This window comes from Tauraco erythrolophus, chromosome 3 (assembly GCF_009769465.1).
Source record: "Tauraco erythrolophus isolate bTauEry1 chromosome 3, bTauEry1.pri, whole genome shotgun sequence".
NCBI lineage: Eukaryota > Metazoa > Chordata > Aves > Musophagiformes > Musophagidae > Tauraco > Tauraco erythrolophus.
The window spans coordinates 66,467,197-66,493,288 of NC_141467.1; the positions used below are offsets into that span (position 1 = coordinate 66,467,197).

Below are 26,092 nucleotides of genomic sequence, written 5' to 3' on the forward strand. Positions count from 1 at the left end.
GGTACATAGATGCTTTATTTCTGACATTAATATGGTCTGTATTGTATGTGAGATTCTCTTACATAAAAGAAAAGTTTGTAGTACAACAAAAACTAAGATAAACAAGGCATTTGTTGCACGTTATGTCAAACCTTAAAACAAAAATATGGAGTAATATGTATTTAAGTTTCATGCAAGTTTGGCTGCTGCATGTACAATCTACTTATAAACTGAAAGAAATGCAAATGCATGCAACGTTCGAAAAGTAATAAAAGATGCCTGACATATGAAAGATTAAAACCTTCCTGCTAAAGCAACAAAGTAGGAGTTAACTAAACGATCCAACCAATACCAACAAATTAATACTACTTACCATAAATCTATGCTTAAACTTGGTATAGGGAGTTTTGGTGATACCACTTCTACTGGAATATATCATCCAGATTCTAGATATTCATTCTCTCTCAATGTCTTATTTCTTTTTTTTTTGTGTGTGAATTAAATGCTGCTTCCAGCGTTAAATGTCGCTGTTAAATCCATTCTGGTAATACACACCTAAATCTAGTACTGCCAAGAATTCCAATAGCCTCCTCTCACTTTTCATAGGTGAGGAGTAATCCTGGCATGATGGTTATTTTCTGATCCCCTTGCTTATATAGGATTCCCCCCTCTTAAAATTTTGATGTGAATTAAAAACCGCTAAAAATGTTTATGCCTACTACTATCATAGCCAGGCCGAATATCTAATATCAAAAGCTCCTAAAAATAAGGATTGTATAAGCTTTCAGATGTTTAAAAAAGTTTAATAACGCATTACCTTCCTTGTGCCACTCATCACATGTTAAAATCCTCCATTAATAAATTATTCTCTATCATCTTCGATATTAAAGTGATAGGAATACTTTCCACACCCTGCATAGTACTGGTTGATCTCATAAAGTTAACTAGAGAACCTGACATCATTTTTGTAATTTTACATACAGTGCATATGATGCTCGCTCTTTCCATCTCTCATAGCAGCAAGCCGATTCTGCCACCGTCTGTAGCAGCACACCCGGGAGTGGAGAGGAAGAGTGTTTGAATCATAAATAACTAAAACTACAGTGTACAATGCTATTTATCTGTCAGTATCTGTTGATAGCACACTGTTATAGCTTGCTTAAAATTAACTACATAAAAATCTCTACAACAAAAGCAAATGAAAACATTCCTTCAAAGAAAAAAAAAATTAAAAAAGACATAAAATAAGTGCAAATACCTAAAATAGGCAACTAAAGCAACTGTTGTGACCTGTATACCTTTAAAATAAGGACAAAGATTTTTCATAAATACAAGAATGTTCTCTTTGTTCTTCAAACATTTAGTAAGTATATAATGGTCAAACTTAAGTGCAGATACAATTGTTTTGAGATCCAAGGTGCCAAGTTTCTTTTTTTTTTTTTTAAAAAAAATAAATATTTAAAATGCATTCGTTTTCAGTTCCTATGCAGGACGAAGTACTCCTGGGTCACATACAGGACCCCACCATTCCTTTCTAAATATATTGAAACAAGGTACGAGAACAATTGCTGTATAATACAGGTATACCTTGTAACTATTTTGTAGACCAACATGATTTAAGGCTTATAGTGCAATCTTACGTAGATGTAACATACAGTATAGGTTTGTACACTTCACCACTGCAATTCTTCTGCCATTCCTTGTCCTTTTTTTCACTTTAGCTGTTTTAACAGGAAACAACGTTGGCTTCTAGACAACCTCCATACATATAAATATCTACATTTAAGCTTTAAAATGAAAATAAATTATGAAAACAGACTCCTTTCCAATTTACAAAATTTTCCCTGTTCCTACATACTGTACAATACATTCAACAATCATCTCATTTTGAGATTTCTGAAGAAAATACTGATGCTTTACACTAAAATCTAATTCACCCCCCTGCCTACTTCTAGTACCATTTGCAAATAAATATATTTAACACTGTAGTCAATTTCATTGTTTTGCAGCATACCAAAAAAATTAGTAGTGCAACTTTCTATCCTTCCTTTATACTCCTTTCCATTGTGTTTCTTTATATACTAGAAAAATGCTACATAAGCAAAAGCACATTCAGTCACGTATGTCGCTCATTTGGAAACCAGTAACAACCTATAAACCTACTCTATATTGAAAATGCACTAACAGAAAAAAAGCAATGCAAGTCAAAAGAATAAATATGAAAAATAGACCTAAAAACTGTATGTTGTCAGTACTGCAATGTATTTTACCATTGTCCCCTCCCCACATCAAACCATGACACATTCTTTATCATATTTTAGGGTGTTACTTTTTTGCTATTTAAGAAATTCATTGCAGAACTGTTTGTACTATCCCTTCATAGAGAATACAAGAGTTTCATGTCTGGTTTTTGTCAGTCAAAAGAAGAAAGGAAGCTTTAAGGTAGCTTTAAGGTTTCCCTTGGCAGACTGTCTCAAAGTAAAGACTTAATTCACAAGTATTGTGCTGGAATCGCCTTCAACATTGTGTCAGTTTCAATGGAAAGAGACGGTTGTCAGTTGCAGTGACCATCACAGTATCAGAGCCCTTGAAATGCTGTTGGTGGCTGTGTATGTGCTCAGATATCTTCTTGCTTGTTCAGTCATGATAAGCTGGTCTTCTGTTTTTCCATAAACAACTGCTTCCCATTCACAATTTGACTGCAAAAAATAAAATTCAGTTAAAAAGATTCTTTTAACTAAACAAAGCACTTGAGTAATTCTCATACAACTTTTCAGAGTAGTAATAAACTATCAAAGTCCAGCAATACTGTATTTTACTGAGAAGGATTCAGTTCTACAATACGATACCTAAAACCTGTGACAAAGCTCCCTCTCCACCCCTTAATCGAGCTTCCCAGCAGTGCATCTGTGCTACGCTTTAAGTTTGAACACACAAAATGAAAAACACTTAAAAAGAGACTAGTGCAACCATTGATACGTAAAAGGGAAGTTAATTAAGTCATCTTCTCTTTGGATATCTTGCCCTTTAAACGCGCTAATTTCAACAGGCAGAAAAATACATTTATTGGCAGCTGTCTGGAGACACCAAGGAAGGCAAAATGGTTTGGCAGCTGAAAAAGAACACTGTGAAAGATTTCACTGAACCAAAGCCGGCAGCTGTGAAGAACAGTCAGATGTTTTGGGAATATTTTAGAAATGGCAAAGGAATTAGGAATAAAAATAATGAATGGAAGAATAATTGAGCCGCTAGTCCAGCTTCTTCCATAAAGCAAACTCTGCACATTTAAATAACTTATTGAATCTCAAACTAACTTGCAGAATTGGACCTGACACTAGAGACTGTAGCATAATGAAGAATGCGAGATTCTCTTCCTCCCACAATAACCTAGAAACCAATCCCAAGGATTGCTTCTACATACAGATGCACAGAAAAATTAGACATTTGAGTTTCTCTGTAAATTTCACGGGACTTGATTCATGGAAGGGACTCGTGGTTAGAGAGGCCACTAAACTGAGAGGGAATTTCTCAGGGGAAAGAGCAAAAAGAGAAAGATGGTTCAATGCGAATATTTGTGAGTATAGTATGAATAAGCTCCTCTTTTAAGCACTCTTAAGAGCATAGTTCTGGGCTCAGGTATTCACCTCTGCTGCAATTCAAAGGAGTTAATCCTTTTTTTGGAATATCACAAATGAGATTTGTTCTTTCTTCTTAAAAGAAAGGATCAGAAAGTAATACTTTTGCCTCTGTACTTAAAAACACATCATCATTAAAGCAATTCAGTGGGACATGGAAGATCAGGCTCCAGGTGCCCTGCCTTTTCTTCTTTTTTTTTTTTTTAATGAATACAGAGCTGAACATATTCTGAGAAGACTTAAAAGCTTTATACAGTAACTCTTTATGGGGCAAACTGGAACAGGTACCAAGTCAGGTCAAAGTGAATCTCTCCCTAAATCTAGTGGTCAAGACACACACAGAGGAAAAACTATGCTCCACAGTTTTAACAGTATGGAAAATAAACAGATGTACAAGAACAAGCACGTTACAAGAACAATTACCAAACAGAACCTGTGGATGAACTCTGCTTAACGAATCCCACTGTGCTTATTACGAAGTAAGCACCAGCCAAACTTGAGAAACTGAAGTGCTATAGAGGTTTGGCTTGCACCAAGTCAAGTTTTCTTACTGCTAGGCTTGGGTACCCAAACCTGTTTTGTAGGTTGACCCTATCCTGACTTTTTTTTTCCCCACATTTAAATCTTAGAAGCCACTCAGTGAAACATCAGGGTTGTATTCAAAGAACTTGCTATGAATAAAGACTTTGTGGACAAATGACCAACTTACAAGAAATAAGTATCCTGGAAACATCGACTGAAACTAGATCACTGAATTGAAAAATTCTAGACAGTAGTAACAGACAGAAACCAAAAAGAAATTCTTTGTTAACCTGTGAACAAAACTAACAGAATTCTTTGGATCCAGACCTGAAGAGCTTTCTCCATTTTGACATTTTTTGAAGCACATGCATTCAGTTTCTTCTTAATTACTGCATTTGCTTTGTTTGCTGGATTTGTATCCTGGTTTTCTGATGTCAGGTTACATCTGTTGTCATTTATTTCCAACAATGGTATCATTAATAAAGATGTGGTATATGCATTTTCTGACTATTGACAAAAAAGAGGGTAGGGAACAGGAATGATAATTAGCATTTAATAAAAAAAAAAACAAAAAACGTAGTCTTCAACTGCTGTGATCAGAGAAGCCAAAATGTAAACAAAACAAATACTACCAGAAAGAGCCCAGGAAAGAATCTGAAAAGAAAAAGTAATGAACAGTATCTGAAGAACTAGCCTGGTCTGTACTGGGATTCATAGCCAATACTGAGCACAGTAAAACAAGTAGCTGCTAGCATGATTTGAGCATTACCGAGTAGACAGTTTCTTTCATATAAAGCCATGCTACAGCTGATTACATTTTGTTAAGAACAAGACTTGGTAAAGTGGTAACTACAGAATACTCAAAGAAAAAAGCTTGTAATTCACTTGTACAACCTGTGTGAAGGTAAACACAAGGAGACACGTATATTAATTTAAGAACTAGATTAGAAAAAAGTTTTCCTACAAACTACAAGACTAAAGATTAATCTATACAATCACTCAATTGGAAAAATATTGGGCTACTTTTTAAAGGAATGAAGGACCAAAACAGCCCCATCTCCAAGGCAGAAGTATTCAAATTCCTTCAGGCAGAGGAAGCCCACAAACCTCATCTTCTACAAGCTTGATATTTCTTAAGTATTCTCCTACTTTGTGAAGCAGGAAAAGGACAAACACGCTGCCTAATATGCAATTAGGTATCTTCAGAACATGTCTGCCAGACTGTCAAGCATGCAAAACGCAGGGTCAAACGCCATCTTCCTGGTGTATTACAGACAGCTTCAGCGCACCAGAAATGCTGAAGTTTATGGGTAACCAGCATGGAAGCAGCTTTGCCATAACAAATCTGCAAAGTGTCCACATTACTTGACTGTGCCAAGGCCTGAAAGGAAGAATTCATGCATGAATTCAATCCCAATGTTCAAGTATTGCTTAAGAACTTAAAGTAGTATTTCAAATTGAAGATGATTATCACTTCCTAGATTCATGAATCTAGCCTCAATCCAACTTTATTTTAGTTGATAGAATGAAAGATACTCAGTGCTATACTAATATTGCTGCCAGTGATGCTCTCCAGTAGTTTAATACTTACCTGTACATCTAAATTATTATCTTCTGTTAAAAGCTGAGCACCAACTTCTTCTTTTTCCCAAGGATCTAGGACCAGAGATTTTCTGACTTTTTTAGAAGAGTTGTGCTGCAATAAACATTTTGCAGAGAAATATTGTAAAATATTATTTAAATGCAGTTATTTCCTATTTGGAATTTTTATTGTAATGTTACCTCTTGCTTGCAGCTTTTATACACAGTGTCATCTTCCTCCTTGAGAAATATATCTGTTCCAGTTTCCTCTTTCAAAACTTCCCTAATGTCTTCCTCCAGGAAAGCCAGTGGCTGTGACTAAGTTAATTAAAATTGGTGGAGAAAATACAGGAAGTCTATTAGTTGCTAGTTTTTACCATATTCTACTATCAGCTAATGCAGGCCAGAAGAGAGATCTTGCAAAATATAGCAACAGATAAAAGGATTTAAGCTATTGTAGTTAACAACTACAGATCAACATTTCAAGGCTATGCAGATTTTTTTATTCATTTTACTCCACATTATTTCTAGCCAGATAAAACACATACATGCACACAGTGCCTCAAAAAATGCAAGGTAGCATTGAAGACGACATGCAAACTACTTGTTTGCATTTATTAGCAATGGTTATCCACTGACAAAAGGGATAAAAATATATGTATGTGTGTGTTTAGGATATGTATATATACATGCACACAAACATACTGAAAAACTACTATAAAAGTATGGCTGTTGTTGGGAAATGAATTTATATCAATCTTAACACAAATCTTTGAATAAGACATTGATAGTCCTAAGTACACTACAGAATTTCACAGAAGCCATACAGATGGCTTCTTTGTGTACCAACAGGAGAAGAATTCCCTTAAGCCCTCAAAATTTGATTTTGAACAGGAGGTTAATAGTGGACAGAAACAGGAATGCCAAACCACTCCATTTGCATAGTGAGAGACTGTGAATCTATAGGGTAACACAGATGGTGCCAAGCCCTGTGGCAAAGTCTGAGCTACCTTCTGTGTTTGCAGAAAAGAAGTAGTCAATATATATTGGCTGGAATTTTTTCAGAACTTGAAAAGCATATGTCTACTGAATTCCAAAAGTTATTATGCATTAACATACCTTAGCTAGGCTAGGAAGAGAGCAAAAATTTAATTCATTTGGAACAAACAAACAAAAAAGTAACGTTATTTATAGTCAATCAAAAAAAAAGTCTTCTGTTACAGCCAGAAGAAATCAGAGAAATCATGAATTGCTATTTAAGATTTTGGGGTTTAGGATGAAGAAAATCGTAGACGTCACTCAAGTAAGCCCCTAGGAAGGAAAAAACACTTCCAAACATCTTCCCATCAGAAAAATTCTCAGAATATTAGCATGCTGTGGTAAACATCTAGTTTCAGTCCTATCACTGTAGAAGAACCAAAACCAGAAAACAACTCAGCTCTTACATAGTCCAGAGGATAAAGCAGTTTTTCAAGTCAACTGTGAAAGTTGCTTAAAATAACGTGGTCAGTCACATTCATCCACACCAGTTTGCCTGTATTAGATTATCCAGTTGGAGGACCCACATCCATTCACCCTCTCACTTACAATTTTTCTTTTGAAAAACAGAACGCTAAAGTATTAAAATTAAAATCTCAGACGAACATGTTACCACCTCATAAGAGGTACAGTGTTAGCAAGGCTACACAAACTTAAAACAATTCACAAATGAGGAACGAATGCACTTAAGATTACTATGGATCAAACGATTTTACATACTGAATACTATTCAAAAAGACAACGCCTCCATACTGCACTGATGGGCACCAGTCTAACGTACAAAATCTGAAACATTTTTGATCCACTTTCTAGCTGTTCTCTAGGATAAGATGGAATGTCATTGAAATAACAGCATTGTTAGAAAATGCTTTCTAAGATCTTGCTGAGGCTTACAATATCTCAAAGATAAGAGGGCATTTAGACTCTAAGAAAGAAGAAAACAAACAGTGTCATCACATACCGTAAGTTTGAGAGGACCATACTTTTTTTCCTGAGCAGCCAAAGCATTTTTAAAAGGAGTTGGCGTCCTTGGTGTTGAACCCGAAAGAGATCTTCTAATTGTGGGAGTTCTAAAACTATTCAAGCACAGAAAAGTGTTCATACATGTATTTTAATATTTTACTTTATCAACAGCAATGTAATAAAATGTATCTATGAAACATTTTAAAATACCTTAATTTACACAACGTATATCACCACCATAAATCTGGAAGCATTAAGATCACCACAGCATAACCCCAGGTATATTAACCTTTAATTAGATTTTCTTCAGTATTTTTAAAAAGTAAAAATTTTATCTGAGTATGAGTCACTTTCTGTTAAATTAAAAACAGGAAGCCCGTTTGTACACCAGTATTTAAGTGTTAGGGGTTTTAAAACTCATTCACAGCATGCATACAGGTAGACTAATTTCTCAATGTTTAGAAAAACTTTTTATTTGAGCAACCACACCAGACGTTTAATGTAATAATCCTACCCCACATTTTCCTTTTGATCTTTTGGTGTCATTTCCTTGTGTAGAGGCGTTGTAATAAGAACTTTCTGCCCACAGATTGGGGTCGATGTAAATGCAGGATTTTCAAGGTTAAATTGTTCATTTCCAGAGCAAGTGTTGAAAAACTAAGTGCAAGAGAGTTAAAAAAAACTAAGCGACCTTAAAGGACAAAACTTCACCGCTGTACTGAGCACTAAAAAAAGTTATATGTATACATCTGAAGGGCTTTTACTGGCAAACTCCAATAAACTATTCTTGACTTATATTCCAAGACATTTGCGATATTTATCACTGAAAACTTGATTTTCTCCCTGAAATCCCTACTGCTTAAATAGGTCACAAAGACAATAGGTCTCTATCAACAATTACTTGCATAAGAAAGTGTAAGCTGAGACATAAGTTGCTGCCTCCCTCCCGCCCAGTTAGTCTTCAAAACAGAGGAAATAGGCTATTTAACAAATTCTTTTTAATATATCTACCCTTACGTAGGTGTTTTAAGAAGCTTCTGAACACGTTTAGGCTACAACGTATGACTAGAGAAGAAAGTACTTGTAATTTATTATCTACCCACAGTAGTCTTCATAGTTCAGCCATATTTAAAAATAAACTCACCTGTGATGGAGAAAAGGGTAGTGTTTTCACTGGTGTATGCTTTAGTGCAACATTGATGGCATCATTACATAAGCCATCATTCAGTTCATTAACCGGGGATTGCCCAACACGCAATCTCTTTTTCTTTCTTAGGATAGTAGGTGGACTGCTGAATTTAGTTACATTTGGGGTTGCTGAAAAAACTGCTTCTTCCTCGCCACTGACGCTACTGTGTTTTTTGCCATCAAGCACAACACTGACATTATATTGGCACTCAGCAGCTCCTTCATTGTGTTGAATCCGCATTAGTTTTACTGGAGCTGGCTTGACAGGAGATGCAACAGCCTCTGAAAGCTCAAAATTGGTGACGTCACCCCACGCTACAGGATCCTATGAGGCAAGATGTGAAACGCTCAAACACTGGCAGGCTTATCCAAGATCATTTCACAACGTCCAAGCCAATCTAACAGCGCTCTACCTCCAGAAGCCATACACTGAATTATTCTCCCTGTATCTTTCACACGATCCTAAAACACTGAATATTTTAAAAGACAATTCTTTTAAAACAGGCAATAAACCAAATCACTCCATATGGGTGAAACTACAGACAACTACAGAATATGGTAATTTTAAGAGTATTTTACACATATTGTGTAACTTGATATTCCTAAATAAACATTTTTTTTAGAATAAATACAGACTTACAGATTCAATAAGGTCTAGTGTCTCTGCAAATTCTGGAATGGTTTGTAGGGACGATAACATTGTATTTGCTTCCACAGCCAAATACTTAGGTGGTGAATTCTGCTGAACAGATATGCTGCGGGCCTCGTCCATGCTGTAGAACTCACTTGTTTGTTCCTCAAGGCTATTTAGTGTATTAGACACGCAATCTTCCATGATGAAACTTCCAGACCAACAAGGTAAGTTTCCAGCTTGCTAAAAAGTATGAAGAAACATGTTAATCTCATTCAACTTAGAAGTTGAAAAGAGTCAATTACGTGACTGCGGGGAGGAAAATAAAAAGTAGTATGTGGAAAGATTAAACATAACTATTAATTTTTGCTTTTTCAAACACTATCTGTTTGCATTAACGCAGTTAGTCTTCTTACATTAGCATACTCAACATTATCAAATTGTGTAAGATTTTTATCTTAACTCTCATTCCTATCTTATACATGCTTATAACTTAGATAATTATGGGTTGTATTGGAAGCCATCTCTGATGCAAGTTTCCTGTATATTACAGGAAGTATATCAGTATATTAGTATATTACATCAGTATATTACAAAGTCATTGTCACTACAGAACACAGGCACATTTTAAGATTAGAAACTGTTTCTAGGATGTGAAATACATCTTGTTTGATACAGTGTTTTTTTTAACGCAGATCTGCATTGACAGTTTACTTAACTTTTAAATGGTTATCCCATTTTAGTACACTGCTTAGTACTTAAGAAACAGATTTTAATTTTCACTGAAAATCTAGAAGCAAAGCAGATTCCACTAGATAAGCAGAACATTGCACTGTTTCAAGAGAATGCCAGGAATAGCCCCACCACAAAAAACGGGAAGTTCATCTGTAATCTAAATTAGTGATTAACACGGTTGGGTTGGTTAGGTATCAGATGTTTTTCATATCCCTGTGTTCCTGAGGAAATAAGTGACTGTCATCTGCAAGTTTCCCTCATTCCACTGAAGTACATGTAAATGCAAATTTATATACTGTTTGTCATGTCCAAATGTGGACATCAGGTATTGCAAGCACTCCCGCAGAAGTTTGATAAAAATATAATCTACAGGACGTTTTGAAATCAAATAGGGGAAAATCTATGTATTTTTCACCTTTCTCCGTTGAACAGATCATCGTATTGCTGATCTATAAAACTGAATGGTGGTGATATCAACAAACGTGCCTCCTCTTGAAGAGGATTAAAATCCCGGGTCTTAGGAACAACTGCCAAATTGCATGTCATATTTCTGCCGTTTTCACAGTTTAGAAAACTGCACTAAAAATAATTTGCCTCCATTCTGATATATAGACTTTGTTTTACAACCCAATAGCCATAGGTTTGATTTTAGAAGATCGAGTGAGAAAACACCACACAAAACCAAACATCCATTACTAAATTGCTGCTGACTAATCTCAGTAAAGCATAGTCAAATATTTATAGAAGTTTACAGTCCTTACAGAAGACACTCGTTTTCTTCTGATTTCATTCTCTGTTGACATAAGTAGCAATTCAAGTTCCTTTATTTTCTTTTCTTTATCAGGATCATCATCAATAAATGACTGCTGAAAAATTTAAGAAAGAAGCCATTACTATTTTCCACCGCTGTCACCCCTCCACAGCAACGATTCTACATTATAACATGGCTACATTTTTAACAGAAATCTACCCATAGCAGAAGCAGGGCTGTTCAAGCTGTATCGTATTTTGTAATATGGTAGTTACTCGCAAGCAAAACAACTCCAGCAATTACCGGGAGATGGATCCAATGTCAGTGTGATACACAAGCTAATATTTTAACAGGTTTCTAATATGGCTTGTAAACGCTCAGTACACTGCTGCACTTTTTAACCAAAAGTCACTCAATGCTATCTTTAATAGAAGCAACAATGCTGCCACCTTGGTAGATCAGTTCCTGTTTTCGTGTGCCTTCTAGAATTTTGAGTTATTTATCCTCAATAAGCAGGCAAGAAAGTGTTTCAAATCAGCATTTGCCAACAGAATGTCTACGTGAGCAATCCTACCACTACTATCAGAAAAGAAAACTAACTGGTTTTTGGTTGGTTGGTTGGTTTTTAAGCTCCTTAAAACTTTCTATTATTGCTGTAAATATAGGTAAGTGAGGATATATGCTGTGAGTTTCAGAACTAGTTACACTCCTCAGTTTAGGGAGGACTTCAAGGAGCAGAAAGCATCTTATACTTTTCTGTATAGGAAAAATCCAGAGTGTCAAAGGTTGTATGAGACTTTGTTATGATTTGTATTCTTTTACTGAGATGAGGGAAGGAAATACAACATGAAATGGATGACCTGCACAGGGAAACTTAAGGTTAGGTACAGAGCTCTTCAGAATGCCTCTGACACATTTAGCACAAACAAAATATGTGTTACTCTCTGTGTCAAAATTTTTTTACTAATTTCAAATCTAAAAAAATTCTTCCCGGAAGTCATATTACCAAATAAGGTCTACATTCAGACTGCAACACATGAGGAATTTCAGATATATTCTAAGTGAGCCCAAAGGAGCAAAAAAGAAATAAATATAACCATTTTGTTTGTTTGTTTTAAAGTTTCTCAATACTTCAGCAATTAGAGTGTTGCGAAAGAGCATCTTCAACTGATTGATGGAAGTTTATCAGTCAGAAAAAAAAAAAATCTATTGAGAAGAAAAAAGAACAGCCATAAGTGTAAGTCACTGCAAGTTATTTGAACTGAGTCTTTCAGATAGGGTTATATTTATTACATATATAAAGTAGCAAAATCTTGTCAAAATTTCTGAGAAGCTAGGTAATACTAACAGGTCATAATTTTAACCTAAAGATGTAACTACTAGATTATGTTTAAGCCATACTTCTGTCAGAAATAAGCACAATCGTTGTTTCTGGGATGTATAAACAGCTCCTTATTTCCTGCCTATAACTACCAATTAAGCTAGCAAGCTTACTTACAGGGGAACACTAACATAAATTTAGGTGAATGATAAAGACTTAAAGACATTTTGAAGTTACAAGTTTTAAACTCTTCATTTTACAGCATAATACACAGTATACTCTCTTCATTTACAATGCCCATTAACAATTTACCTGAACTAAGTTGGAAGAAGCTGAAGCATGTTCTATACAGCTGCCTTCTGGTGAGGCATACTGGTATGCTGGAATCTAAAAAGACATAAATCATTTTACAAACCCTAAAGAAAAAGAGGCTATAAAATTATCTCTAGTTTATTGTATACGAACTATTTATCGTGGTTTACAATTCCTAAGTTACCAATAACATCACAGAAATACTCAACAGATTTTCATTCTTTTAAATTTGTTTATCGTTCCAAACCAAATAAATTATTTGAAACTGGGAAATACTAATTATTCTGGATTTTGAACTTACATGTGTCTGAACAGGTATGTAAAATTGATTCTGAGTGTGCAAGTGCTCCATAGTCAGACAAGGTTGGGGCAGAAGTTCGGATGAACTAGTTCTTTCAGAATTTATACCATCTTGTAAATATCCTTCCTGTTCCACCTTTCTTCGCATTGTTGAATTCCAGTGATTTTAATCGAGTTATCGGTCCTAAAATGAAAGTGTACACAGTGACTTGTTTCCGTATCTCGAAGTTTAATATACGGCACGATTTACAGGGTTTGTACAGCAGGTTAATTTGAAGCCACAAATCCAGAAAGCTTCAGCAGCTTGGACTGAAAGTTCTATTATCACTGGGGTTTTGGCACAATGACTAAAAAACTACTCTTGTCAAAACTTCCTTCCACTAAACTTCGAGTCTGCAGGAAATTAAAAGTAGCAAAAGAGAAAGTCTTGGATCTGGCTGTTACCATGGACGAGAACCTTTTTTCTTGGATACTTAGAATAATCATATGCTCTCTGTCACTATGTTATTTACCCTCTGCTACAAATTTGCAGAACATGAAGCTAAAGCAATCACCCTACTGTCTCACAGCATAGCAAGGGCACTGGGGCTAGTGTTTGCCACTGGAAGACATATCTTCTAAAAAAATGACAGTCTGCATTCCCAGCTCAGAGCTTTATGTGCAGCTTTGTGGAAGAACATTCCACTACCTCTTGGTGCCCTTGATCTAATGGAGAAAGGAGGCATGGCAGAAGACCTGTTGTCACTCCTCTTGGAAAGAAAAAGCCTGCACTTCGACAAGCAGGCTGAAATCACTTTTAACACCAGACAAGTATTAAGGCAAGAGTAGTGTATGAATGTACTAGCAGTATTATTACTAGAGTTAGAGAGAGGTACATGGAAATAAAAACTGTTTTAAGCCCCATTCTTCATTTAAGCTCAGCTCCAAGTACTCCCCTTTTTCATCCCATCAGTGTTAGAGTCTTTACATATCTTCTAAGTAGGATCCAATCTTTAGCTCAGAGTCTCATCTTGGATTTATTTTCAACAAATAAGTTAATGAATTGGGAATGCCTCTGTTCTTACAGACTCATCTTCCCTCACTGAAATTCTAGTAAGATGCAATCCATTCCCTTCCCATCCCTCCAAAGGATATCCTTGATTCATGGATTGTGTCCTTAATTAAAATGTCAAATTTTTAAACACACATCTCTAAGGACTCATTCTCCCAACATAACAAGTGCTGACATTCCTTAGGCACAGCTAGACAGTCACCTCCTGAATATACAGACTGAATTCAGAGAGGGACATTATCAGTGCAAGGTAAAAATTTATTTCATTAAACTCTTTATAAAATTTTGTTTTCCACAAGCATATAAGTTGTCAATCACACCTGAAACAAAGATAAAGAGAACAATGCATACAATTCACTCTTAACTTAGAGACTACATGGTAAACAACCAGCTTTGCAATGCATGACTCCTAAAGTTACTAAGATTCTCTTTTTCAAGTGTCCTGTTTAACGAGAAGTGTTCCACAAAAAATAAATAAATAGAAGAATTTCTGATCTTAAACCAAATATAAAGTTAACCCGAAATGCATATTAAATGAAGGCATTTTGATATCAAGTTATAGGATGTTAAGACATTCTTCCACTATTACTTGCAGTTACTCTTCAGCTCTACTACAGTTTTTTTTGAGGTCAACGGGAGGATTTTTGAAGGAACCTACAGTGTTAGAGGTCTTTTTATTAGGTTTATGGTTTTCAAAAATACATAATCAAATGCAAAATATCCTTAGGAATTTCAGTATCTATCAAGACAGAAGTGACATAAGTTTCAACAGATGCTCTCTAACAAATCACATTGGAAAGAGTTGTGCAATGACTGCTTTCCATATTTCCATATTTAACACAAATAGAGTGGAAAAGCACCTTCCAGGAAGAAGTTTTGCTATTTCAGCCCATCGGTTTCCCAAACGCTTGTGAGCTTCATAGATTATTCTGTCCTCTTCTTCTGTCCACGAAGACTTTTTTACCTCAGGATTCAGATGGTTATGCCATCTCTCTCTGCATTGCTTGCCTATTCTTCCTTTCAGGTGTTTTGCAATCAGAGACCAGCGCTTTGGACCATACTTCTGAACTAATTCAATAACCTGGAACACAGACAAAAGCACGCTATAATTCCAAACTCTAACTTTCCTAATCAAAGACTAAGAACACTGATAAACTCACATTTTAGAATAGGATTATAATAGTCAACTTGATAAGATACTAGGCCTAAGGAGGCAGACAGTAACTTGGAGTTTTAAAAATTATTTTTCAAGAAATCAGAAAAATTGCTTATTAACTCCAAATTCACTGTGTTTAGAATAGAAGTATATACTGATAAAAATGTTCATTTGGAAGCTTCCTTTCTGTCATTCATTGCACAAACTGACATTAGGGAAGACCAAAAAAGAGGCTGGTAAAGACATTTGGTTTGACTGTTTTCAACAACATACATATAAGAAAAAACCTACACCTCTACTCCCAACCTTCATCTCATTTCTACGTGTTTTCACACATTAGAAGATTTACTTAAAAGACTGATGAGAAATCTAAAAGAAAAAAAAATAGATTAAGACCACCATATTCACAAGGTGACAAATACTAGTGGGAGTAACAGTGGGAATAAGCAGTTGATCTGAAATATCACGTGTGAAAGCTACATGTGTACCTCCCTACAGGGCAGTCCAGGTTTTGCAGGCAAAAAGCTGCAGTGTAGATTAACAGAGATGGGTAAAGGAGCTTAAAGCACCATTATTAGCTTCTTTAACAGTAGAGTACGAAATAATTTTCCCTATTCCCACACCGTTTAAGTCTGGTGGGTTTGAAGAACAAAAGATGTAAGCGAGACCTTTGATCTTTAGTGCTGTAAAGAGATCTCCTCTACTTTGTAAATCAGAGTAGTTCAGCTAGCAATCTGAGCAAAGGGAAATTAAATGTTTGAGCAGACCAGACATTCCATCTACTTAAGAGCAGCTGCAATTTTTTTTCTTTTCACACAGCACAATATAATGTAATTATCTATGTCACAGGATGCATCAGACATCATCTTTGTGGGGATGAAACTTAAGAAACAGTACACATTCTTAGCAGTCATATGCCAACTTTATTACAGTAAAACAGTACGGTATAAATTAGTTATTACCCTCTGATCTTCTTCTTTAGTCCAGGGACCTTTAATCAATTCTGGGTTTAGTACCTTCTGCCATCGATGCTGGCACTGAAAATCTGAACGATTCTGAAATAGTTTTAGAAGACGAGTGTAGCTGTTAAACTCCTGAATACATAAAACTGTAAATATTAACTAGCCAGAATTATTAGTTTATTTCAAAATAAAAGACTTATTCAGACCTTTGTTCTAAGTATAATAGTTAAATTCTCCCTTAGTATTTCTTCTTCCATTTGTATATAAAAATTCTTCTCCAGAAAAAAAGTCTTGCACAAAGCTCTAATCTAATTACTTCAATGTTCTTACTTGATAATCAAGTTCAGAACTTACTCTTCTTTAAAGAAAAACTTATAATTATTTTTCTCCTCATTACTCCACACCTTCTCTGCATTTTAAGTGATTGACATTATCTATAACCTATATAAGGAAAGACATTTTTAAAGGAAATACTTTTGCTTCCAAATAAAAGAATAAACTTTTTTCTAAGTCTCAAATGAATATATTCTCAGCTCTTTACTAAAGTGTTAAGGAAAACAGTTTTATATTAAGTTTAGCCAACACATACTAATTAAACAACGTTACTTTTTCTGCTCAGGACAGATGGTGCTTTTCTGTAGCTTCACTCAGGATCTTTTGAAATATGAAAGAGAAGTAAGCTTTCACGTAGCCTCCTAAAAACTGTCTGTAGGAAAGTTTGGGACTCGCAGGGTAGCTGGTCCAATCCTTCAAAATACGCAGATAAGAGCCTGCCCCAGCTCAGCATACTAGTACGCCTTCTGTAACACTGGGACATGATGATTTACTCTCTCCAGTGCAAGCTACTGGATAGCAAGTACCAATTTCAAAATTTTGCTGGGCTTGCCTACCCAGTAAAGACGCTACCATGCTAAGATGAAGTTAAACAAGACAGAGTCTGCAAGACCAGAAAAAACACTCAAAATACTGTTAGATCTAAAATTATATTGATCACAGTATCTTCAAGTTAATCACAAGTAAACACTCTGTATGATTAAAAGTAGACTAGAGTTTGTCGCAAAACATCATTTCCTGGTGCAGACAAGCTGTAAAAGACTCAATATAGGATAGCTGTTCTCATTTTCAATAAAAGAAAAATTTTGAAATTGTGGCCTTTTAGTGTTTTTACCTTTCAGACATTTCTCAAGTCATGACATATTTAGGGGAGAAGAGCAAAACAAATAGGATGAAACAATAAAATAGTTTCACATCTGCCTTAGCCGCAATAAACTGAAAGACAATACAAGCTGCATTTCTGCTCTTGAGAGTCACCTTTAAGCCATCTTCACTATTTCGGGCAGAACAGAGGGAAGGTTTACTTCTGCCCAGCCCAAGAGTGGAATGGGATTCTGAAAACGTGGCAGTTTGAGTGCCTTTACATGCTAGTAACTCAAGATACACTCAATTTTCCCAGCAAAAGACCATCAGTAACAAGGCAAGTGCTAATTTGGCCAGCTTCTATTATCTGGCTTTGTAATTTGAACACTACAATAGGTGGCCCAGAGAGGCTGTGGAGTCTCCATCCATGAAGATATTCAAAATCCAACTCGAACTTGTTCTGGGCAGCCTGCTCGATCTGATCTTGCTTGAGCAGAGGGCTTGGACTAGATCATGTTGAGAGGTTCCTTCCAACATCAATGATTCTGCAATGGACAATCTGATCCTCCATGCATGTTCCCCATGGTAGCTGGGGAGCTTTTTTTCAACTGAACAATAGCTTTCTGTCTCCGGAAGCATTTGTTTTCAGGTGGAGAACTTTTTAACAGATCTAACAATTTAATTTAATAAATGCAACTCCATATGACACCTGCAGATCAGTATCACCAAACATTAATATAAAACTTTTTAGAAATACAAAGCTTTTTGATGTTATCTTTCTCCTTTGCCACTCACTCATTTCACTGCTTTTTGGAAGGGCATAATGTACATGTAAGGAATAATATTTGCTTATGTAGGCCTTAAATTTAAAGGCTTTGAGTTCATTCCCTGGTATCTATACTTTGCCACCTGGAAAAAAAAAATCAGAAGCACCACAGTTGCACAAATATGATGAGAACAATAAAAAGTTACAGTTGTTCAACAGATTCAAGTCAATTTTTAACCAATTACACAAGAATGTTATGCAACTGTATCATAGAATCATAGAATGGTTTGGGTTGGAAGGGACCTCAAAGATCATCTAGTTCCAATCCCCCTGACATGGGCAAGGTCACCTTCCACTACACCAGGTTGCTCAAAGCCTCATCCAACCTGGCCTTGAACACTTCCAGGGATGGCGCATCTACAACTCCTCTGGGCAACCTGTTCCAGTGCTTCACCATCTTCAGAGTGAAAAATTTCTTCCTTATATCTAATCGAAATCTGTCCTCTTCCAATTTAAAGCCATTGCCCCTTGTCCTATCACTACACGCCCTTGTAAAAAGTCCCTGTCCAGCTTTCCTGTAGGCCCCCTTTAAGTACTGGAAGGCTGCAATAAGATCACCCTGGAGCCTTCTCTTCTCCAGGCTCAACAGCCCCAACTCTCTCAGCCTGTCTTCATAGCAGAGGTGTTCCAGCCCTCGGATCATCTTCGTGGCCCTCCTCTGGATCTGCTCCAACAGCTCCATGTCCTTCTTGTGTTGGGGACTCCAGAGCTGAATGCAGTATTCCAGGTGTGGTCTCACAAGAGCAGAGTAGAGGAGCAGAATCACCTCCCTCGACCTGCTGGCCACGCTCCTTTTGATGCAGCCCAGGATACGGTTGGCGTTCTGGGCTGCCAGTGCACATTGCCGGCTCATGTTGAGCTTCTCATCCACCAGCACTCCCAAGTCCTTTTCCTCGGGGCTGCTCTCAATCCATTCTCCGCCCAGCCTGTACTTGTGCTTGGGATTGCCCCGACCCACATGCAGGACCTTGCACTTGGCCTTGTTGAACTTCATGAGGTTCTCACAGGCCCACCTCTCCAGCCTGTCAAGGTCCCTCTGCATGGCATCCCTTCCCTCCAGCGTGTCCACAACACCACACAACTTGGTGTCATCTGCAAACTTGCTGAGAGTGCACTCGATCCCACTGTCTATGTCACCAACAAAGCTGTTAAATAGCACTGGTCCCAGTATTGACCTCTGAGGAACACCACTCATCACTGGCCTCCACTTGGACATTGAACCGTTGACCACAACTCTTTGAGTGCGGCCATCCAGCCAATTCCTTATCCACCGAGTGGTCCATCCGTCAAAACCATGTCTTTCCAGTTTAGAGACAAGGATGTCATGTGGGACAGTATCAAATGCTTTGGATAAGTCCAGGTAGACGATATCAGTTGCTCTTGCCCTATCCATCAATGCTGTAACCTTATCATAGAAGGCCACCAAATTAGTCAGGCAGGATTTGCCCTTAGTGAAGCCATGTTGGCTGTCACCAATCATCTCCTTATTTACTATATGCCTTAGCATAGTCGCCAGGAGGATCTGCTCCATGATCTTGCCGGGCACAGAGGTGAGACTGACTGGCCTGTAGTTCCCTGGGTCTTCTTTTTTCCCCCCTTTTAAAGATGGAGGCTATGCTTCCCCTCTTCCAGTCAATGGGAACTTCACCAGACTGCCACGACTTCTGAAATATGATGGATAGTGGCTTAGCAACTTCATCTGCCTGCTCCCTCAGGACCCGCGGATGCACCTCATCAGGTCCCATGGACTTGTGCACCTTCAGGTTCTTTAGATGGTCTCGAACCTCATCTTCTCCTACAGTGGGTGGTTCTTCATTCTCCCAGTCCCTGCCTTTGCCTTTTGTGACTTGGGCTGTGCAGCTGGACTCTTGCCAGTGAAGACTGAGGCAAAGAGGTCATTGAGAACCTCAGCCTTCTCCATGTCCCGGGTAGCCAGGTCCCCTGTTTCCTTCCAGAGAGGGCCTATGTTTTCCCTAGATCTCTTTTTATCACTGACATATCTATAGAAGTTTTTCTTGTTGCCCTTGATATCCCTGGCCAGATTTAACTCTATCAGGGCTTTAGCTTTCCTAACATGATCTCTGGTTGCTCAGACAATTTCTCTGTATTCTTCCCAGGCTACCTGTCCTTGCTTCCACCTCACAGGCTACCTGTCCTTGCTTCCACCAACATCAAGTATCATCCCACTCAATATCATAAGAACGACAAAGGTGGGGGAAAAGGGTATAATTGTTTTATTTGTAACATTTGAATATTCAATACCACTTCTAGGTAGTGATTTCAGCCTTAGATTCTAGCCATGTTTTTACAGTAGGCATTTTATAACAGTTAATCAGAAGAGAAACAAACATCGATTTTAGTTGCAGGTATTTTCTACCAGTGCAGATCATACAGCTGAGGAGTCATTTAATGTTTGAACTATCAACTCCTTTACTCATTCCACCTAACCATTGGAACAGAACAAGGAATTTTAAGAGTCAATAGGAAACTTCAAAAAAACTCACTAAGGTTCCATTCATGGCAACTCAAGATATCATTGAGTGGAAAGATTTACATATGTTAAGGTAGCAGACATCACTGTTAAAAAACAAACAAACAACCCAACAAACACCAAAACAACGACCAAAAAACAACCACCACACCACCTTGCTTTTCCTAAGGTGTTTAAGAAATTGAGCCTCCTCTTTCAAGCAATGTTTCAGATGCAACCCACTCTCCTAACTGCTTCAGAAGCAACCTGTGAACTGTAGATGTAACCACCACAAGTGATGCAACCAATAGGCAGCAGGAATATATTCCAGAATGAAAACAAACAGCAAGTGTGGACAGAAGGCATCAATTTTTTTTGATCATTTCAGACCATCACTTGGGCCCCAGCCTGAGCTGATAAGGCTCTCCAAGGTCTGAGCTAGACCTCAAGTCCAATTTACAAGCATCCTTTAAAATATTTTTTACTATTATGTGTTTCTGATTTCTATTTCACCTCATTTCCAAACTAGGCATATGATCAAAGTAAATAAATATTAAAAGGGAACTTAACTGAAACAGAGATTCAACTTACTTGTAGATGACTAGCAATGAAAGCCCAATCATCTGTACCATTTTGTTCCACCAGCTTCTTCAGCCTTTCATCCTGTTAAGACATAACCTCAGCCAATAAATGTTACATGCTATCCCAATATGATACTAAATAATAACTTATTTCATGTACTACCACTATCATATAGGAATGAAATTAAAGGAAAAAAAAAAAAAGTATTACCTCATCACGTGTCCATTTCACCTTGTTACATATCTTCTTCGAACCTTTTTGCTGTGGAACTTCATAGTCATGATCCACATATTGAAGGTCATCCTCTTCCTCACTGTAGAGTACAACAGAAGAGCAAAGAAGATAGGAATAGAGTTTAAAATAACTCTGAATAACTTTTTTTTTTCTAACTACTTATAGCTTTCTTCCAATCTGTACATATTGTTCTAAAATGACATAAGGAATTTTCACAAACATAAGATCTGCCTCCAGCAGTGGCCTATATCAATCAAGTCAAAGGAAGAGAATTAATTTTAATTTCAAGGCCACGTACCAGGATATGGACAGATAATTCATTCCAAGTCAAGTAAAGCCTAGTGTTTAAGATCAGGTTTTTGTAACACGTTTATGAATCAGGAGCTTATAAGATAAAGTGGTTTGCTAGTCCACAAAATACATTCATGTTCCTCCTCCGTAACTCAAACACCCCACACAAGGGTGTCAAACCATTCAGCATCAACTTGAGATTTTAAGTGGGCTCCTGCCTTGAATAAAAGCCTTGCCTCCACGTTACAGGAATTAGACACAAATCTTTGAAGACAGAAATATTCCATTAAGAAGTAACTACCGTGTCAGTGCTGACCCCCGGAGTCAGGAGCCAGAGGGGCAGGAAGCCAGGTAACCCCTCAGACTCCATGTGGAGCACACCCCATCTACTGGAGAAACGCATGCTGCACAGCCTGACAAACAAAGCCTTGCGAACAAGCAGCCCGGGGAAAGGTTTCATGGAAATATCACTTAAACTTATAGGGCATGAGTCACGTTAGACAGCATAAATTCAGACACACGTGGAAGCCTAGGCCTAACAACGAGACGAGCAGTTCCTCTGCACTAGTGATAGCACAGACGCGAAGAAGAGACTCCCATCCAAACGCACAGCTTTAATTACAAGCAGTTTCACACCGCAATCTTAATTTTTCTCCCTTTTATTATCAGTATAAAGCACGATATAAACATCATAAATTCATATGCAAAACTAAATTTGTTAGTTTTGCTCAGCCTTGAAAATTACTTCTGTTTTTCAAGCAAAGGTTAAAAAAATCCCTTTCCAGTAACGGGATTAACCTGTGCTGGTATCCTAAGAACCAATTAGATGGCAGATCTCTACATTATTTTCCAGAACATGCAATTCGCCCACATGGCATGCTGACCAACCATTTGTGCATATTTGTTATTTCACACGCAGTGAGCATGCCCTCTGTGGCTAACGCAAATGTATGGTCATCCAAGGAGAGCACTACTTACTTGAAAGCATTACTACAAGACAGTATGTACCCAGCTCTTGCAGGCTCAGCATATTTAATGTTGCTCCTACATCCTACACCACATCTGGATTTGCCCTACTTAGCTTCATGATGCAGTAGAAATAGTTAGTAACACATAAACGTATTAAAACCCTGTGAGGCCAGTGAAATGCAGAGCAGAAAGCTTGTCCAAAGGTCAACAGCAAGTTCTTCACCGTACTTAGAAAAAAATAAGCTACCAACACAATGATTGTAAGAGTTTTGCATTAAGTGGCTTAGGATTTAAGAAAATAGGATTTAAACTCACAGGTAACTAGTTTTCTCTTCCCCCTCCCACCTCTGTGTTTTTTGTCTCTTATCCACAGGTTCTCAACAAACTTCAAGAGTACACCTTGGTATTATAAGGAGCATATCTTGATATTACAATCTTGTTTCATACCAAGCAAGGCATACAATTCACTTATAACTAAAATTTCATCTTGTGGTTAAGCTGTTTGTCAAATGACCTCCTTACTCACCCACTGCACAGTAAACTAGTTCAAGAACAGAGCCTTCAGTTACGTGAAAAGTTGTGAGGATTTTTAAAAAGAAGAAGGGCTCCATGCTGACAAGAGCACCAGCACTAGACAACGTGGGGTCCCCGCCGGCAACGGCGGTTAAGAAACCTGCACCTGAAATTCTCCAGTGGCATGTGTGTCCCATAGCCAAACCGGCACAGCCACCTCTGTGCACTTCACAGGCCTGTGGGCCAGCTGAGTGGGCACTAAGCTCCCTTGCACCTTGATTCCACATGAATAATCATTTAGTCTTTGGTCTTGTTAAGACTAGTACACCAGTAGACTATAAATTAAATATACATGAATGGTTAGGACTACTAACTTAAGGTTTTGATTAAAAAGAAAAGATTTTCAAACATGTTGGGTTGTTATAGTTCATTTGACAATTCTTTTGCAGTTATGAAACTGTGCTAAAATACTGCACAGAAGTGGAACGCGGCCACCGAATTTCATCATATAAGAAATCTGGAACAATAAAGTAAGTATTCCATGAGTTCTGTGCTAGCTGTCTTTGTAATTCCGACTCAAGAACAATTAAAGAAAAAAACCTAAGCTTCCAAATGCAAAAACCAAGACCAGTTTAACAGAATTAAACTTAATTCCATTTGGTGCAACACAGTTTTACTTTCTCCTTACTCCACATCTAGATTAACAATCTTGAAATCACTTCTATGCAAACTCATAACTACAGTGATTTAGTTTTGGAGATATCATCATCGCACGCTGACACAGTATTCCTCTAGAGCTACTGATCTCTAACCAAATGTTCCTCTCCTATCCACAACCAGTTGTATTTTCAATTATTTCATAAAAGCACTCCGTAGCCACGAGAGATAATACAAGCTAAAGCTTTGCACCGATGAAACTATTGTTTGCAATACCACAGATGAAAGTCTCTTAAATTACAAATGCAGATTAGGAGCGACAAGAAACATTCTCTCTCTGAGCTGATGTTTGCAGGTAACTACGTATAGACAGCTCCAGCAGTTCACCGCTGCAAGCAGAGCCCTTTAATGAATGTTTGGACCTTACACAACTAGATACTCAAAGCATTGCTTACTTGGTTGCATGGGAAAAAAGAAAAGATTAATTCATTAACCTTTTTCATATCAAGCAAAAATGAAGAAGCAGTTTTAATATCTGCAACTTTGAAACCACCTCCGATTCTCTTAGAAGCATAGAGTCGTTGTAAACCCCAGATGCCATAGGTAACTCACACATCAATATTATTGAGTATTCTCAATCCTAATCCTCCCTTTACATTTTTCTTTATCACTTTTCAGAAACTGATTTTCTATTTAGAATAACTATAGCAATAAAACGGTTCTCCAAGACCCACCTTCTGAATACAAAGTAAAGACACACCCATTTTCATATCAATAAAATGAAAGGTGTATCAAAACCATGTGGCGCTGCTGCTGAAGCTCTTGAGGAAAACATTCTCTCTCAGGAAGGTTTCATGCTAGATCATGACATCCTCAATCAAAGAATATGCCAAATCAGAGAAGGTAGATGCATTTAAAATTTTGGAAGAATCAGCAGGCCTGAACATGAACTTTAACCGAACAGCCCCAAACCTTACATCGAGGCTGTGCCAAAGCTACTCGGGAGAAGAAAAGGAAGAAAAATTACTCCAGCAGAAGGAAAGTAACCAGCAGGAAAAGCTACTGCGGAGGCAGTGTAGTTGTTACCGATAGGCTCGGTGACCACAGAAAAGAAAATCTGAGGAGCTGGCTAGGTAAGTTTCAACAAAGACAGTCTCAGCGAAAGCACAGAAGTAAGAGCAGCCTCTAAGCGAGAGGCGAGATTTATACCCGAGAGCTGGCGCTCCTAAGGCAGATACCTGTGCGGGTGCCGGGCGAGGGAGGCACGAGCGGGCGGCGGGAGGGAGGGCGGGAGGTGGGCAGTGACACTCGAGGCCGGGGAGGGGGAAGGAGGCCGAGAGCAGCGCCCGGCACGGCTCGGCGGGGGGGGGTGAGGGGCGGCAGGGGCGGGGCGGCAGCGGCACCTGGCAGCGATCCCGAGGCGCGGGGGGGTACCTGGGCGCGGGACGGCGGCGTGGAAGGCAGCGACCGCCTGGGAGGGGCGGGGGACAGACGGCGCAGGGATCCTCGCGCCGGGCCCGGATCCGAGCCCACACTCACCTGCGCGGTCTCTTCGCCATCCTCGGGGCGCACCATAGAGGGGGCCGCCACGGCAGCGGGGCGCGGCGCGAAGCCCCCGAGCCCCCGCCCGGGCTCCTTCTCTCACAGCCGGGCGGCGCAGCGGGGCGGGCGGGGTACGGAGAGGGGCACTAGCGGTTCAGGAAGGCTGGAGGCGGGCAGGGCTCCTTCGAAGGCCCCCTCCTCCCCGCGGAGCTCCGCGGGATCCACAGCGCCCCGGCAGCTGCCCTCAGCCCCGGCCCGACCCAGCACCCGGCGCGTCAGGCATGGCTCGGCCTGGCCCCTGCCCGCAAGGACGGAGCGCGCAGCTGCCCCTTTCTCGCCCGGCTGTGCCTCCCCTCTCCTGTCAGAAGTGCCACGGGCTCCGGCGGCACCTTCCCGCCGCGGGCTGCTGCGCTGCCCCGCCCCGCCCGGCTCCCTCGGCCCCCGCTGCCAGCCGGCCCCCGCCGTCCGGGCTGCGCCGCCACCACCGGCGGGCTCAGTCGGTGCCGCCGAATCTCGCGCCCAGCCTCCTTCCAGAGCCACCGTTTGAATCTGCGCAGGCGGACTGCCGCCCCATTGGCCGCCGCCGCCGCACGCGACCCGGGCGGCGGGCGGAGCCTCGCGCCGGCCGCGGGCGGGGAGGGGGAGGGGCGGCGGGGGCGAGGCATGACGGGGGAGCGAGTTTCACCGGCCGGCAGGGCGGGGAGGAGCGGGCGCGCGCTCTCGGCCGCTCGCCTGCCCCGTAACGC

The 26,092-nt window shown here is 39.1% G+C and overlaps 1 protein-coding gene across 1 annotated transcript; it reads right to left on the bottom strand.

Annotated features, from left to right (window-relative positions):
* Window positions 1-1,495: 1,495 nt before the first annotated feature.
* On the bottom strand, window positions 1,496-25,363 carry MYBL1 (MYB proto-oncogene like 1). The gene is given in 17 exon segments (XM_086608680.1): window positions 1,496-2,678; window positions 4,464-4,643; window positions 5,728-5,832; window positions 5,919-6,035; window positions 7,717-7,831; window positions 8,233-8,375; window positions 8,863-9,231; window positions 9,547-9,780; window positions 11,034-11,138; window positions 12,657-12,731; window positions 12,958-13,124; window positions 13,127-13,140; window positions 14,868-15,088; window positions 16,126-16,218; window positions 21,150-21,221; window positions 21,351-21,453; window positions 25,344-25,363. Coding segments are annotated over 17 exon segments (2,262 nt in total). The 3' UTR covers window positions 1,496-2,549.
* Between the last annotated feature and the right edge of the window lie 729 nt (window positions 25,364-26,092).